Source organism: Bos grunniens, chromosome 5 (genome assembly GCF_055505025.1).
Source record: "Bos grunniens cultivar Pamir isolate PY7600 chromosome 5, Bosgru_T2T1.0, whole genome shotgun sequence".
In the NCBI taxonomy this organism is placed as follows: Eukaryota; Metazoa; Chordata; class Mammalia; order Artiodactyla; family Bovidae; genus Bos; species Bos grunniens.
This window is the reverse complement of record NC_141169.1, coordinates 25,782,124-25,799,257: the sequence shown is the minus strand read 5'-3', so window position 1 is coordinate 25,799,257 and position 17,134 is coordinate 25,782,124. Positions and strand designations below refer to the sequence as shown.

The 17,134-nt window shown below is 41.0% G+C and overlaps 1 protein-coding gene across 1 annotated transcript in view; it reads left to right on the top strand.

The window, feature by feature from the left end:
* LOC147371436 (uncharacterized) overlaps positions 1–17,134 on the top strand; it is a 144,147-nt gene that overhangs the window by 38,672 nt on the left and 88,341 nt on the right. The window contains exon 6 of the mRNA XM_086403685.1: positions 691–790. Coding sequence (XP_086259811.1) covers positions 691–790 — 100 coding nt within the window. The remainder of the gene's footprint in view (positions 1–690; positions 791–17,134) is intronic.

The following is a 17,134-nucleotide window of genomic DNA, read 5'->3' as shown; positions in this document are numbered from 1 at the left end:
TGGTAACAGTGCTTGTGGGGTAAGATAAACATATCCTTCCCCATGCCACTCTTTATTTTCCAAATTTTCTTCTATATGTAATTCACTGGTTTATTTAATGCATTAGACTTGGAATAAAGAAATAGCAGGTTTTCCTCTTCCCTTAAGTTCCTTGAAGCTGTTGGTGGATCCTTCCATATGTTCATTACCAGGGTAGAGTTTTTTATAAAGGAAGAACTATAGAGCTAAGAGGTCTTGGAAATCATCTCATTCAGCTCCCCCATTTTACTGATGAGAAAACTGAAGCCCAGAGATGTTGAGTACCCAAACTAGTCAGTAGGAGAATCAGGAACTGAACCCAAGTCTATTGACTGCCTATAAAATGTTCTCTCCAATAGATGGGATTCTATCCTGAGGATGCTAAAATCACAGGATGTGAAGGCATTCTTGAAAGGCCTCTAATACTTTAGATGTCATCATAGGGGTTAAAGATATGATCCCTTCAGTGTAAATCCTCCTATAGGAAAAATAATTCTTAAGCTGATAATTATTTGTGCTTTAATATAAATGGATTTGGGTTTTTTTTTTTTTTTTTTTAACCAGGTAGACTTCGGTAGACTGATGACTGGATAGGGTCTACCCAGTGAGTACTGACTCAGTATATATTTTGAAATATCCCTTTTGTGTTAATATGTGTGTCTTTTTTTTAAGGTTGGGTCCTACAGCCTCCTTCCTCAAAATTGGAAATCCTGAAATGGAAGACAATTCTTGATACTGCTGTGAAGAAACTACAAGTAGCCATAATGCAAATGTAGGAGCCCTTTGCAGTCTTTAGAATTCTATACTTTTATTAGGTAGCTGATACAATGTGTGGGTGTTAGTTGCTCAGTCATGTCAGACTGTTTGTGACCCCATGGACTATAACCTGCCAGGCGCCTCTGTCCATGGAATTCTCCACACAAGAATACTGGCATGGGTTGCCATTTCCTTCTCCAGTAGATCTTTCTGACTCAGGGATCAAACCCAGGTTTCCCGCATTGCAGGCAAATTCTTTACCATCTGAGCCACCAGGGTGTAGGCAAGAAGAGATGCAGAGCCTATGGGACTCTGGACAAGTTACCCTATCACTTTGCCTATTGTATCTGTACTATAAAAAAATATACATACTCACAAACCCTTCTCTTCCTGGTAACTCATGGAAAAGTTGCTCTGTGGTACAAGACTTACCAGTCAATCAACCTTTTAAGTAGGCTGTAAAAGATCACATGTGAAGACAATGGGGAGGAGGAAGGGAAGAAATCAGGGAAAGAAAAGCCAGCTGTAAGCAAAGCACTGTTCTAAGGAAACATAAAATCAGTCCCTGTGTTCAAGGAACTAATGGGAAACTAAACATCTCAGCAAATTAACGATCAATACATGACAAATCAAACAAATGGGAGGAGGTAATAACAATAGCAAACACTGGAAAGCGTCTACTTTGTGATGGACAGTGGACCTGCCACTTTACAGGTGTTATCTATGCTCCTTACAAGCACCCAGCAGAAGAGGTCTGATTATCACTTCCAGGTTATAGGTGAGAAAACTAATGTGCCAGGAAATGTGGCAATTCATTGAGTCATATAGCTGGAAAAAGGCAGAACAGGGGTAAGACCCAGCCCTATCTGACTCCAAAGTCCACTCACTCTCCACCATTCTTCTCTAGTTCCTCACCTGGCCGCTGATGTGAAACTCATCACTTATCACTTTGGGGATTGTATTTTAAATATAATATATGCTTGAAAGTGAAAGTCGCACAGTCATGTCCGACTCTTTGCAACCCATGGACTAAAACAGAATTCTCTAGGCCGGTTATGTGGATAGCCTTTCCCTTCTTCAGGAGATCTTCCCAACCCAGGAATGGAACCGGGGTCTCCTACATTGCAGGTGGATTCTTTACCAGCTGAGCTACAAGGGAAGTCCAAGAATACTGGAGTGGGTAGCCTATCCCTTCTCCAGCAGATCTTCCCCACCCAGGAATGGGACCTGTATTGCAGGTGGATTCTTTACCAACTGAGCTATCAGGGAAGCCCAGTGTATGCTTAGTATTCAAAGTATTTAAAGTTATGTACATGTAAAAAAAAAAAAGTCACAAAATGAAAAGTGTTTAGATGAGAAGCAAATAAGTTTTGACATTTGATAAATCTAAATTAAGAGGGATCTTATAATACAATGTCAAATTCTTTTTTTTTCTTTTTTTAATTTAAAAATTTTTTGGGCCACACACCACACAGCATGCAGGATCTTAGTCCCCGACCAGGAATCAAACTCGAACCCCCTGGGGTGTAAGCGCCAAGTTTTAACTGCTGGGCCATCACGGAAGTCCCAACAATGTCAAATTGTTTTTTAGATTTTTCTGAAATCCTGGCTCTTTCCTACTCTGGACAAGAATCAAGCAGTTTGTTCAACACAGCTGGGAAAGAAAGACCTGCATCCATCTGACTTGGTCTTTGTTAATGATGTCTCTCCCACCAAACTCCTTTAAGGAACAGGAGAGGCAGAGCAGGCACCAGAGTCCAGGTCTTGGCAAGCAATAAGATATTAAAAATATTGTTCTGAAAGTCCCTGGTGATTTAATTGAAAAAGAGTAAATTCTAGTGAAATTTTCTAAAAATTGAAATCAGGGTTAAAATTTTTAATGTAATTTAAATTAGTAAATTTTGGTATTTAACTCTTATTATTGTTCAGTTATCAATGTTTTGTTTTAAGATTTTTTTCCCATTGTTTTTATAACTGGAAGAAACCTTTCCTTGCTTTCAAGTTAGATAGATCTATCCTATTTTTTTAATTTCTTTTATCTACATTTAGCTGGAAATTTTGTTGTGTATGGTGTGAGGTAATGAGATTCAAGTTTTATTCCTCCCATGCCAATGATAATGATGCTGCTACTGCTGTTAAGTCGCTTCAGTCATGTCTGACCCTGTGCGACCCCATAGACAGCAGCCCACCAGGCTCCCCCATCCCTGGGATTCTCCAGGCAAGAGTGCTGGAGTGGGTTGCCATTTCCTTCTCCAATGCATGAAAGTGAAAAGTGAAAGTGAAGTCGCTCAGTCGTGTCCAACTCTTCGTGAACCCATGGACTGCAGCCCACCAGGCTCCTCCATCCATGGGATTTGCCAGGCAAGAGTACTGGAGTGGGGTGCCCTTGCCTTCTCCGAAGCTTAGGTTTATCTGATACCAAAGCCTGTGCATTTAACCTTAACAATGTATTACCTCTTTGCAGGCTTTTATTGAATACATCTTCTTGTTATCCACTAATTTGAGTTCTCAACCTAATCATAGCTTCAGTTTCATATACACTAGTATGCTTTTGAGCTGTCTATTCTATTTCATTGATCTGCCTATTGAGATTTCAGCTATTTTTTAAATTTAATTGAAGTATAGTTGATTTACAATGTTGTGTCAATCTCTGCTGTACAGTAAAGTGACTTGGACTTCCCTGATGGCTTAGTGGCTAAAGAATCTGTCTGCAGGAGATGTAGAAGACTCGTTCGATCCCCAGGTTGGGAAGATCCCCTGGAGAAGGAAATGGCAACCCTCTCCAGTATTCTTGCCTGGGAAATCCCATGGAGAGAGGAGCCTGGCAGACTACAGTCTATGGGGTCTTAGCTACCATGAATAGTGCTGCTATGAACATAGGGGTTCATGAATCTTTTCAAATTATAGTCTTGTATGTGCCCAGGCATCCAGTCCCATCACTTTATGGCAAGTAGAAGGGGAAAAAGTGGAAGCAGTGACAGATATTATTTTCTTAAGCTCCAAAATCACTGTGGATGGTGACTGCAGCCATGAAATTAAAAGATGCTTGCTCCCCGGAAGGAAAGCTATGATGAACCTGCTGCTGCTGCTAAGTCGCTTCAGTCGTGTCCGACTCTGTGATCCCAGAGACGGCAGCCCACCAGGCTCCCCCGTCCCTGGGATTCTCCAGGCAAGAACACTGGAGTGGGTTGCCATTTCCTTCTCCAATGCATGAAGTGAAAAGTGAAAGTGAAGTCGCTCAGTCGTGTCCGACTCTTAGCGACCCCATGGACTGCAGCCCACCAGGCTCCTCCGTCCATGGAATTTGCCAGGCAAGAGTACTGGAGTGGGGTGCCATTGCCTTCTCCATGATGAACCTAGACAACGTATTATTAGTAAAAAGCAGAGCCATCACTTTGCTGACAAAGGTCCATATAGTCGAAGCTATGGTTTTTCCAGTAGTCATGCATGGATGTGAGAGTAGGACCATAATGAAGGCTGGGCACCAAAGAACTGATGCATTCAAACTGTAGTGCTGGAGAAGACCCTTGAGCATCCCTTGGACTGCAAGGAGATCAAACTAGTCAATCCTAAAGGAAATGAGTCCTGACTATTCATTGGAAGGACTGATGCTGAAGCTCCAATACTTTGGCTACCTGATGGGAAGAACCGACTCTTTGGAAAAGACCCTCATTCTGGGAATTTTGAAGGCAAAAGGAGAAGGAGGCAGTAAAGGATGAGATGGTCAGATAGCATCACTGACTCAATGGACACCAATTTGAGTAAACTCTAGGAGGTAGTGGAGGACAGAGGAGCCTGGTGTGCTGCAGTCCATGAGGCTGCAGAATCAGACACAGCTTAGCAACTGAACAACAAATGCACCCAGAAATGGGATTGCTGGATCATATGGTAATTCTTAGTTTTCTGAGGAACCTCCACACTGCTCTCTGTAGTGGCTGGACCAATTTGCATTCCCACCAACAGTATAGGAGGCTTCCCTTTTCTCCACCCTCTCTCTAGCATTTGTCATTTGTAGACATTTTAATGATGGCCATTTTGACCAGTATAAGATAATACCTCATTGTAGTTTTGATCTGCATTTCTCTAATAATTAGTGACATTGAGCATCTTTTCATACGCCTTCTGGCCAGCTGTTTGTCTTCTTTGGCGAAATGTCCATTAAAGTCTTCTGCTCATTTCTTGGTTTGTTTTTTGTTGTTGTTGCTGTTGTTGAGTTAAATGAGCTGTTTGCATAGTTTGGAGATTAAACCCTTGTCTGTCACATCATTTGCAAATATTTTCTCCCATGCTGTAGGTTTTTTCCCCAGGTTTTTTTTTTTTTTTCTGGTTTCTTTTTGCTGTGCAAAATCTTGTCAGTTTGATTAGGTCCCATTTGTTTATTTTTGTTTTTCTATTGCCTTAGTTGACTAACCTGAGAAAACATTGATATGATTTATGTCAGAGAATGTTTTGCCTCTGCTCTCTTCTAGGAGTTTTATGGTGTAATGTCTTATGCTTAAGTCTTTAAGTCATTTTGAGTTTATTTCTTTGTAAGATGTGAGGGTGTGTTCTAACTTCATAGATTTACATTCATCTGTCCAACTTACCTAGCACCACTTGCTGAAGAGACTGTCTTTTCACATTTTATATTCTTCCCTCCTTTCTTGAAGACTAATTGACCATGGGTATGTGGGTTTATTTCAACTATTTTAATTATTTAGATTATACAGTATGAGACAGGCAGCTGTGATGGTAAGAAAGACTCCTTGAAGCCAAATTGATAGGGTTAAAATCCCAGCTCCATTGATTCATGCGACCTTGGGAAAGTCACGTAATTGCCCTTTGCCTCATTTTCCTCATCTGTAAAATAGGGATAATCTTAGTAGCTACCTTTTATAGTTGTTGTAAAGATTCCTAGCACAAATAGGCATTCAATAAATAATAATTATTACTATCTTAGTATCTGGTACAACAAATCTCCTCTGGTTACTCTTTCTACTTCAAAGCATCTTAATCAGTTTCACCAACTCATTCTTCCCAGTGAATTATAGAATTAGTTTTTCAAGTTTAAAAAGGCCTCAGAGGTTATGGAGCAGGCAGCATATTTTAATGAAAAGGAAACTAAACTTGCAGGAGGCATTTTGTACTCTGTGTACTTTCCACTCAGTTCTGCTGTGAACCTAAAACTCTCTAAAAAATAATGTCTTTTTAAAAACTGAAAGAAAAAGAACTTGGAGTCAGAACACCCAGCTTCTTTAATCCATGGGCATGAGATCTTGGGTAAGTCACTGCCTGAACTCCCTGAACCTCTGTTTCTTTAACCATTTAGAGATAATAATACGTCTTCTGCAGCTTACCATAACATGTTGTGACACAATATATATAAACATTCTTTATAGACACTAAAGCACTAAGCAAGTAAAAAGCATTCTTTAATAATAACCCAATACCATCAGAAGTGGTTGCTTGTAACAAATAGGTTTAGAACTAAGACAGGATAGCTTGGCAGAGTAGATGGAAGAGGCAGATTTTATTGGAATATAGCAACAGGGATGAGTAAGATGCTTTTATACATGACCCACAGTAATAAACTGCATCAAGGGAGTGATTTTGTAACTGATGAGCAAGTGATGAGACTTGCTAATTGTCTTGGTAGAATTGGTAGAATCCATTCTCAAGGGATCTGTCATATACAGGATCCAAGTTTTTTAAAAAACACATGTAATTTTACAGTTTATGCATTACAAAACATTTCTGTAAGAAAAGCGACCAAATATTAACATCCCCTGATTGCCAGGATGAGAGATATTAATAGCATGGAGATTAAATAAATGCTTGCTGAACAAAGGGCAATTTTACGCAAGTCAGAACTATCAGCCATTTTACCCTACCAAGTTTCTACCACATTTGCTTAACATTATAGAAGTTTAATATCAAGTCAGGCCCAGAGAAATTGAAGGCAGAAAGAAAAAAGTCTCTAACTTCATTGGCAGATCCACACTAGGATACACTATGGATTTATCACAGGAAGTCAAGTCTGACAAACATCGTCTGAATCTTCTCGTCCCAGACCAGACAGATCCCAGGACACTCCGTATAGCAGAGCGCTTTCTCTAGACCAGGTCTACCTAGAGCTGCTCTCTGGGCCTGAATCTGGGCTATAACTAATGAAGCTCTCATATTCGCTGTTAGAGTATGGTGATGCAAAAACACTAGTCTGCCAATTTCAGACTTGCTTCTACCCATTCATTTGCTGTGTGACTTGGGGTACAGGAGCTAATGTCTGTTAAGGTTTAGAGCCCAAGCTTTGGAATCCACACAACTTTTGTGCTCCCATTTGCCAACCATGGAACTTGGGACACTTAGTTTCTCAAGCCTTCAGTTCAGTTCAGTTCAGTCGCTCAGTTGTGTCGGACTCTTTGCGACCCCATGAATCACAGCACGCCAGGCCTCCCTGTCCATCACCAACTCCCGGAGTTCACCCAGACTCACGTCCATCGAGTTGGTGATGCCATCCAGCCATCTCATCCTCTGTCATCCCCTTCTCCTCCTGCCCCCAATCCCTCCAAGCATCAGAGTCTTTTCCAATGAGTCAACTCTCTGCATGAGGTGGCCAAAGTACTGAAGTTTCAGCTTTAGCATCATTCCTTCCAAAGAAATCCCAGGGCTGATCTCCTTCAGAATGGACTGGTTGGATCTCCTTGCAGTCCAAGGGACTCTCAAGAGTCTTCTCCAACACCACAGTTCATCAATTCTTCAGTGCTCAGCTTTCTTCACAGTCCAACTCTCACATCCATACGTGACCACAGGAAAAACCATAGCCTTGACTAGACGGACCTTACTTTCCTCATAAGAAATGGAAATCCTACTAGAATCTACCTTATAGAGTTGTTCGAAGCATTAAATGGAATAATGTAGCTAAAAGCACAATCTGTAGAACAGTAATTCTTATTTAGTGATTTTAGATCCCTTTTCTATGCTTTGGTTCCTTCATCTATAAAACAGGATTAGATATTCTCCAGATATCCTTCAGTTCTTACAATCAATGAATGCCCCCACTATGTGGAATTTAGCTTACTGTTAGATTCATAGACCAATTTGATTTAAGATGATTTGACATGCAGTTCCCTTTCTATTTCAGCCTTTGTCTTTGAATAGTCTAGATACTAAAAGTCTGAGATAATTGGGTAGCTTCTGACTTAGAAAATGACTGTTCCTTAAGTCCTGACAATGACTTTTCCTGGGAATAACCAGCCACCCGAAATTCTAATAAACCATTTTGTGTAAGTATCAGGGCTTTTCTGTTTTTAAAAAATACTTACTTATTTGGTTGCTTCAGATCTTAGTTGCAGCACTCAGGGTCTTCATCGCATCATACAGGGTCTTTTGTGGTGCACAGACTCTCTAGTTGTGGCGTGTGGGCTCAGTTGCTCTGTGGCACATGGGATTTTAGTTCCCCTATCAGGGATCCAACCTGCATCGTCCTCTGCATGGCAAGGTGGATTCTTAACCACTGGACCACCAGGGAAATCCAAAGACACTTTTGTTGAACTTATCAATTTGGTGATAATTATCACCTGCTGGAGAATCCAGAGGTCAACTTCTGGGCCTTGGGCAAGATTATCACCAGCAATACTTTGAGAAAAGGTAGAGATGAAGTAGTCTTTACTGGCATGGGAGGCTGACTAGATGTCATACAATGACTAAAAGACTCTTTATCTGGGGGTCTGTTAAAGGGATTACAAAAGGAAGTGCTGCTTTAAAAATTGTAATGGAGAACTTTACTGAATTTTAGCTGCCTATCTTGAGTATTTGAGTTATATGGGATTTATATAAATATAGGAGATTTGGCACTGGAGTTTTTTGCCCTATAGCTTTTGTATCTTAATTTTGGGGCATATTGGTAAGGACTATGTGTTGTTGTTGTTGTTGTTTTCAATGATTTATAGGGTTTACCTGGAGGAGAGAATGGCAACCCATTCTAGTATTCTTGCTTGGAGAATCCCATGGACAGAGGAGACTGGTGGGTTATGGTCCACGGATTGCAAAGAGTGGGGCACTACTGAAGCAACTTAGCAGTAGCAGCATAAGGTTTACACTTCAGAGGCATACTTACCTTTTTTCAAGAATAATCTAAAATGATCCACTGTGGAAAGTCACAGAAAAATATAATCACGTCTAGGCGTTGATTGAAAGGGCAGAGGTATGGGCTTGGAGAATGATAATTAAACTTGGGTCTCCAGTTGGCTTATACACGGGTGGTGTTAAGCTGAAATCCTGCCAACCTTTGATGCTTATAAATGGAGTGGCATGTGTGTGTTCTGGTGTGGGGAAGAGTAGAAATCTAGAAGTGCTTTGCTTTTGTCACATTGTTCAAAAATTTTGCCCACTCACCTCATTTTTGGCAGTGGGACACATTTTCATGAGAACACAAGAAAGAAAAGGAGCAGCAGCAGGAGAAGGAAAGTGAGAGACGAGACAAAAGTAGGGGAGAGAAAGTAATTATTTTAATCAAGCATTTCCATTTTCTAGCAGATTTGGCTCTTGCCCACCCTCCTGGATCTGATTCTTTGCTCACAGGACTTCCAAGGAGCACCTCCTCCAGCTTCTCCGAGAGGGGTCAGAGACCTTTGCTGATTGCCACCAACACTGGCAGTGGGGTGGCTATTATACCTCTCCTTTCATTAATCAGCTGTGTTATTTCCAGTTAGTTATTTTTATCCTTTAAAAGTCCTTTCAGCATAGCTCTTTCCACATTCCAAGTCCCTCCCTCAGCCAAAAAATGCATAGGCGTGCACACTCAAACACACACTGAGCAATTCTTCCCAATATTCCAAGGTTATCCTTGAGATATGCCAGCTCAGTTTTAGGAGTTTTCAAGTGCACCTTAAAACGAAAAACACTGAGGATTCCTGTTTGAAACTGCTGTGTATCTGAAGGGATTTGCTGAGGGCAGTCTTAGATCTTCTTTCATGCTGTTGCTGAGGTTTGTTTGTTTTGAATCTTACCCTGTGCTTGGAAACTCCCAAACTGCTAACTCTTTCTCTAAGAAAGTAGCTCCTACGTCCCCTAATTAGAATCTGGACATTTCTGCTTATTCTCAAATGTTGATCATGAGTCTGCCCAATTCCATCTTCATATTATGTCTTAATAACCCAAAAGCTCAGCAGCCCGTCTTCGGTAGCTCAGATCATGACTAAGTCAGTCATGCCAGCCAGTCCATGGAGATATTAAACAGGTACTGTTGGTCTCCAAGGCAGCTAAGAATATCTCTTTAATGACTCTGTTTTGCCAACCTGACTCTGGAGGCTTCTTCTATGGCATGTTGCCAGCAGTTCCTACTTGGCATACTTGAGTACATGAGTGTGTATGCATGTATGTGCATGTGTGTGTATACCTTTGCATGTGTTAGTGGCAAGAAGGTCTGCCTCACTGGCTGACTTTCAAAAAAAGATCCTTGGTTAATCTGCATTTTTAAAATACACCTATACTATGCCCATAGCTCTTATAGCATCCAACACTAGGAATGTAGACAGCAGTATTGTGAAGTGAAGGGAACAGAGCAGAGAGTATGGGGTTGATATGGATGGCATTGCATCCAGCCTTTTTTTGGGGGGGGGTGTTTTTTATGTTTGTTGCTTTATGTTGTTTTTGGTTGTTCTACACAGCATATGAGATCTTAATTCCCCAACCAGGGATCGAATCCGTGCCCTTTACATTGGAAATGGGGCTTCCACTGGACTGCCAGGGAAGTCCTTGGCATTGCATCCAGGCTTTACCATATAGCTGCAAAACTCGTTCACTCTTACAAGAATGGGGACAGATAGCATGTTTCTCATACGAATGTATAAGTTTTGAACTGCAGAAGACACCTAGTGAATATTTGTGAATGGTTAAGTGAATGTTCTAACAGGCTACCTTAATTTGAAGGTTTCTGTCTGAAACCTAGAAGCCAGGTAGTTTCATATTCACCTGCCCTTTTCCTTGACCATCATATTATTAATGAATATATATATATATATATATATATATATATGTTCCCCACTAAATTGTAACAAAAACAATTATTCATTTTAACAGATGACATGCTAATCATTAGGGTCTGGCCCAGAGGTCTGTGTGCATTATAGTCAGATTCCCACCCTTCCATGAGGTATTGTCTCCATTTATAGACGAAGAAATCAAAGTTCAGAGGAGGTTAATAGTTTGCCTGCTTTTTATAGTCTCAAGTGACAGTGCCAGGTTCACCTCAGTTCTCATGCCAAACCTGTGCTGTGTAGTGCTGCCCCTGCGGGCACCGGTGCTGCTTCCTAATCCTGCATTTGCTGCAGCCTCTGTATAGTGCTTCAGACACAGTAGACACTCTGCATCTGTTTTTAAAATAGTAGGCAGTCAATAAATGCTTGGCTAAGGACTTCAAAGCCTAGCTTTCCTGATTGAAAGGAAATCCATTAGATAGGTGGTAAAGGTGAGGTTGGGCTTCCCTGGTGGCTCAGTGGTAGAGAATCTGCCTGTCAATGCAGAAGATGTGGGTTTGATCCCTGAGTCAGGATGACCATCCCCTGGAGAAGGAAATGGCAACCCACTCCAGTATTCTTACCTGGGAAATCCCATGGACAAAGGAGCCTGGTGGGCTTTAGGCCAGGGGGTTGCAAAAGAGTCTGACACGGCTTAGTAACTACACAGCAGCAGCAACAACAACAAAGGTGAGGTCACAGAGGCCTAAACAGCCGTTGGCCATCCCCCAGCCCTTGATAAGAACAAGAAATTAGCCAGATCTTGAATTGTTTTCTTTTGAACAGAAAAACGGAAGAAGCTAAGCTAAGGAAAGAAGGATTCGACAAACAACTTATCCTGAGCCACTATAACGAGGAAGAGGTGAACACCACCCCTGAAGATTCCCAGTGTTTCTGGCTAGAGTTGCTGAGGAGGAGGACTAATATGCCAACAATCAAGAAGCCTGACCAGAATTTGAAAAAGTTCCATTATGCTCTGACAGATGGTTCCTCTCTGACCTAATATCCTTGTGAAACGCCAATGGTTGAAGAAGGATGGGAAGGGTCAGGAGTTGTAGAAGGGGCGGCAGGTGGAGTGTTTCTGTTTCAGCAGAAAATCCCAGAAGCATTAAAAAAAAAAAAGGTCTGATCCCTGTATTTGTTCAGTCCCTTTCTCCCAAGGGTTTACGTTCCCTCACTCTGGGGGTGGGAGAAGTCAACCCAAGAAAGAGGTCAGGGCAAGTTCTCCAGTTTATAAACCTTTCTTCTACTTAAAGGGATCTCTGGTTTTAGTCAACATTTTGTTAAGCACCTAAGGGATCACATGATTCTGAGAAAATGAATTGTTGTTCATTTTCCTGATTAGAGAGACATTTGGGGATCTAGCTTAGAATAGGGATTTTGTAATAAATTCTTACAAATTCAAAATGAAAAAGACCTCAAGGGTTCATCATGGCTTTGTAAAGGTTAGTACAGATAGGTTTGTGAAATTGTTTGCATACCCATAATTGTCCCTCAGTCCTCCTTTGCCTGGCCTGTCCATCGACATTTCTGGGGAGACCCAATCATTGTGTTGTGTCATAGAATGACCTCAGGAGGCCACACTGGGTAGCAGTGGGCAACTTTGGCTTCCAGTGACTCAGTAACAGAACCTGTCTGACCAGACCTTCCTGTTACTCGTCACAAGATTGGTTTTAAGGAATTTGCAGCTGAAGTGGAGGTTCAGGCAATGTGAACACATGGAAAGATCATGCAAATGGAAGTCACAGTCAGATGTGCTGGCCTGGCACCATCGTTATTGCGTTCAGTGTCTAGGGGAAAGCAAGTCACTCTCTCTGGATTTCGTTGCCTAGATAAGCTGATTTAAAAAATTAGATAGGAAAAGTTCTATTTAAGAATTATAATAAGAATAAGTTCTACTAAAGAGTAAATTCTGAGAGTTGTTATCAGCATTATTATTGTTTTTATCAATAGTAGTTCCTTAGCCTGGATCTTATCTATCCTTCTGGCCGCCTAGCTGTCTGCCAAAGCTATTCTGCCCTCCCTTGGGGTGGCATGAATACCAACATATTTAGCGACTTGCCAAATCAAGTTATCCTGGGAACCTTCACACCTTTTGGATGTGGTAGCATTTCTTCTCCTAAGAGGTATGTGAAATTCCAGACAAACTAGAACCTGTGGGTAAGGTAAGAGGTGGAGGAAGTGCTAAATCCCAGTAATGGAAAGGACAGGAAAACAATCTTTGAAATCAGCAATCTAGTTTGGGAAAGCAGATAAGGAAAATGAAACCTATAGATGTGTTCATGGCTGCTCCATGTACAGACTTGCGTATCAGAACAGACCAAAAGACTGTAGGTCTCAGAGAACCCAACTGTGCCATCCATGTGAAGACGCTATAGCCCCTTTTCATATAGGGACTTATATGAAGCCAAGGCCCCAGGAACACACAGGCTGGGAAGCAAAACTGGGTTATTTGGGTGAGCCAGGTATCAGCGGGGCCTCCCTACCCTCTTATGGACTAGATAACACTGGCAGCACTACCATCCCATGCCCATACAAAGTCTCACATCCTCCTCAAGAGTTCTGCAAAGTTCTCATGATCTCCTCTGGCTTTGACACCCTGCCTCCTCTGAATCATGTTCTCCACCCTGTGTCTTGCATCTGTGACCTTATTTTGACTCTTTGATTTGAGCTAATTGGGGAATTTGCTTCTTTCCTTGATTTTCACACATAAAAACCATTCACCTGAGGACTCTGTGCTCTCTGTGCAGGCATGTAAGCTCAGTCTCTCAGTTGTGCCTGACTCTGACCTGATGGGCTGTGGCCCGCCTCTGTAAGGGTAGCCAGGTGCTTTGGGTCTTTATAGCACAGTGATATAAACAACTTAAATGAAATGTAAAATGTACCTGTGTGTGCTGAAAAGTGTTTCATCCATCCTAAGTGTTGCCCAGTATATCATATTTTCTTCTCCAGATTCTGTTCCCTGCCTCTCTCAGCTTCTGTTGGTTGCCGGCAATTCCTGATGTTACCTGGTTTATTTGTAAATAACGTCACATTCTGAGGTACAGAGTGCATGTGAAACTTGGGGAGATACTATGCAACTCACTGTAATGACTCTTCCCCTGTATTTGTTGTTCTTTGGATTATTACTTACCCCACACCTCTGCTTGCACCTCTTCCGTGTGCTCAATTTCAATTTAGTTGGTGACTCACTTTAAAGCATCTCGTTGAAAATGTTGCACAAAGGTAAATATACAAATACAGAAAATTAAAAAAAACAACAACAACATGAAATGTGGGCTGAGAAAAACATTTTTTGGCTCTTGGAGCTTCAGAAATAGATCGACATTATAGCTTATTGATATGCAGCCTTTCAATGAACTAAGATACCATATTGCTTTCATATTTGCTGAATTTCAATTTTTTGAATGATCCTCAATCACATATTTTCCTGCCTCCATATTTTTAAAACTTTTAATTGGAGGATAATTGCTTTACAATGTTGTATTAGTTTCTGCTGTACAACATGAATCAGCTATATATGCTTCCCTAGTGGCTCAGACAATAAAGAATCTGTCTGCAATGCAGGAGACCTGGGTTCAATCCCAGCGTCAGGAAGATCCCCTGGAGAAGGAAATACAACCCACTCCAGTATTCTTGGCAGGAGAATTCCATGGACAGAGTAGGATAGGCTACATTCCATGGAGTCACAGAGTCGGACATGATTGAGTGACTAACATCCCTTCCCTCTTGAGCCTGCCTCCCACTTCCCTCATCCCACCCCGCTAGGCCATCGCAGAGTGCCAACCTGAGCTTCCTGTGTTCCCTTGATTTCAAGACAATGGAAGTTGATGGTTTTTTTTTTTTTAAAGCCAGTTCATAAATATGCTTTTGTGTGTTCCTGCCATGTTCAGCATTTCGTATGTGCTGATTAGCTTCTGGTGAAGCCTCTTCTCCTTGTTTCCCTTCCCTGGCTGTTTTTATGAGTCAAATCACCTGTCAAAATATGTCAGCAGCTTGCCAGCAAATAGAGTACAGGTCAGCTAAAGCCAAAAGAAATATTAAACTAATGTTTGATTCTCAAGATGCAAATAGAGAAAGAGAGAGATGAATGAGGCAGCAAAGTACCTTACTGAGTGGCATGCACACACCTGCCTTCAGTGTGGAGGAGCCTTTCCCAGCTTTGATGTTGAGATGAAAAGAAGATGACAGAATCTGGAAGCATTTCAGAGGCTGAGAAAGCACATACTTTCAAAAAGTCTTTTCCTCTCCCAACCCTAGTAGTTTGACAGTTTCAAAAGAAAAGTTAGGAAACACCATGTAATTTTATGGCATTCTAATCGGACTTCATATTCTGTGACACTACAGACTGGGTGGAAAACTAAAACTGCTTTCATGAAGAAATGTATTTTAATTAGTTAGATATTCCAGGGATTGTTCAAGTTGGAGTCTTTGGAAATTGTTGCTGGTAAACTTGATTAAAACATCTCCCCCCTACTAATTGCAAACATATATCACTTTAAGTTGAGAGAGCACTTTTTCAAGTTATTTAATTTTCCTGGGAACCCTGTTGTTGTTCAGCCTCTAAGTTGTGTCTGACTCTTTGTGACCCCGTGGACTGCAGCATGCCAGGCTTCCTTGTTGTCCACCATCTCCAAGAGTTTACTCAGATTCATGGGCGCTGGTTGAGTTGGTGATGCTATCTAACCCTGTGACTAGATATAATTCCAAACTGAAGTTCAGAGAAGATGGATATCTTTCTCAAGTCCACATGATAGAGGAAAACATTGAAGTCAGTTTTCATATGCTAATTCCAATGCTTTTTCCCCTTCCAACCCTTAACAGGTGGAAAGAATGGTCTAGAACTGAGTATACACTGCACGAGCAATTATTAGCATAGCTATCATAATGGTAATATAATAATAATAGTAGTAATAATAATAATGTTGTTATGAGCATGGATTTTGGAGTTAAATGTATCTGGCAGTTGTCTGGAGCATCAGGGCAACTGGGCTATATGTCTCTAGTATCTAAGGCTAGCTCATGTAAAGCCTTCTTTACATGGTGACTGAGCTCCAAAAGCAGCAAGAGTAAAGGTGAATCCCAGTGCATAAGCATTTTTCAAGCCTCCCCTAGCATCGTCTTTGCCAGTGACTCATCGATCAAAGCAAGTCACATGGCCAAACCTAGATTCATGTGGTGGGGAATAGACTCCTACTTCTCCTGGGAGAAGCTGCAAAATAAATTGTTACTTCTCTCTCCACTCTCAATACTATTTTGATTGATCATGTATAGTAGAATTTGAGAAGTGTTAAGTACATATAAGATGAATGATCATGCTAGCATTAGTCTCTTAACCACAAATCCCTCCTCTCAAGGGTGTTGATGAAACTTGTAAGACTTAGTTATCTTTTTTCTCCTGGTTTTGGTTTAGATATTTTTAGATTCTCCTTGAAGTTCTGTATCATCTTTTGATTCTTTTATATATGCTTTAATGACCCAAACCTGGATCGGTCACTTCATTTTGGCTCATGTTTTTAAGTATGTCACCTACAAGTGCTCACCAGGTTCAGACACTATGAATTTTGTATTTATGCTGCTTTAGTGATTTCTGTTCCTGTTTGGTATTCCATAGGATCCCCACATTATGAACTTTCTGGAGATGTGAATTCTTCATGTGTTTGCTAAAATTCTGCAAATATAAAGAAGCTGATCTTTATAACAATGATGAGAGTGATTTAATGGATGTCCCCAGTTATAGGCTGAGTGTTGCTTTAAAGATTTCTCCCTTTCAGAACTCAATGACACTTCTTTTCTTCACAATTCAGTGTTTTGCTGCTATAGCATTTGGAATTAATAGTTCTCCACTTGCTGTCTTATCCATAGCACTGTTATCCATACCCACTTTCCATATCCATATCCACTGCACATCCATATCCACTTTCACTGTTAAACATTTCATACCCATTTCCATAAGGATTATGCTGCCTGACGAATGTGTCAGAATGGAATTTGATGCCTTTGAGAGTTTCAGAAGACCCTCTCTGCTCGGGTCCCTATTCAGACTCATCTCTTATAATTCATCCTCTTGTTTGCTGACCTTCTGTCTCTCTTCACAGCATTTGTACACTGTTGTTCTCTGTGACCGGAAGTTCTTGTCCCACCTCTACTTGACTAGTTTCCTCTTATCTCTCAGGTCTCCGTTTAAATGTCACTCCTAGGAGAGATTGTTCCTTTTGTTTTAAATAGCTTTATTGAGAAAAACTACACTCCAAAAATTTACCTATTTAAAATGTACAATACAGTGGGTTTTAGTATATTTACAGAATTTTTCAACCATCACCATAATCTAATGTTAGAATGTTTTCATCACATTAGAAAGAAAC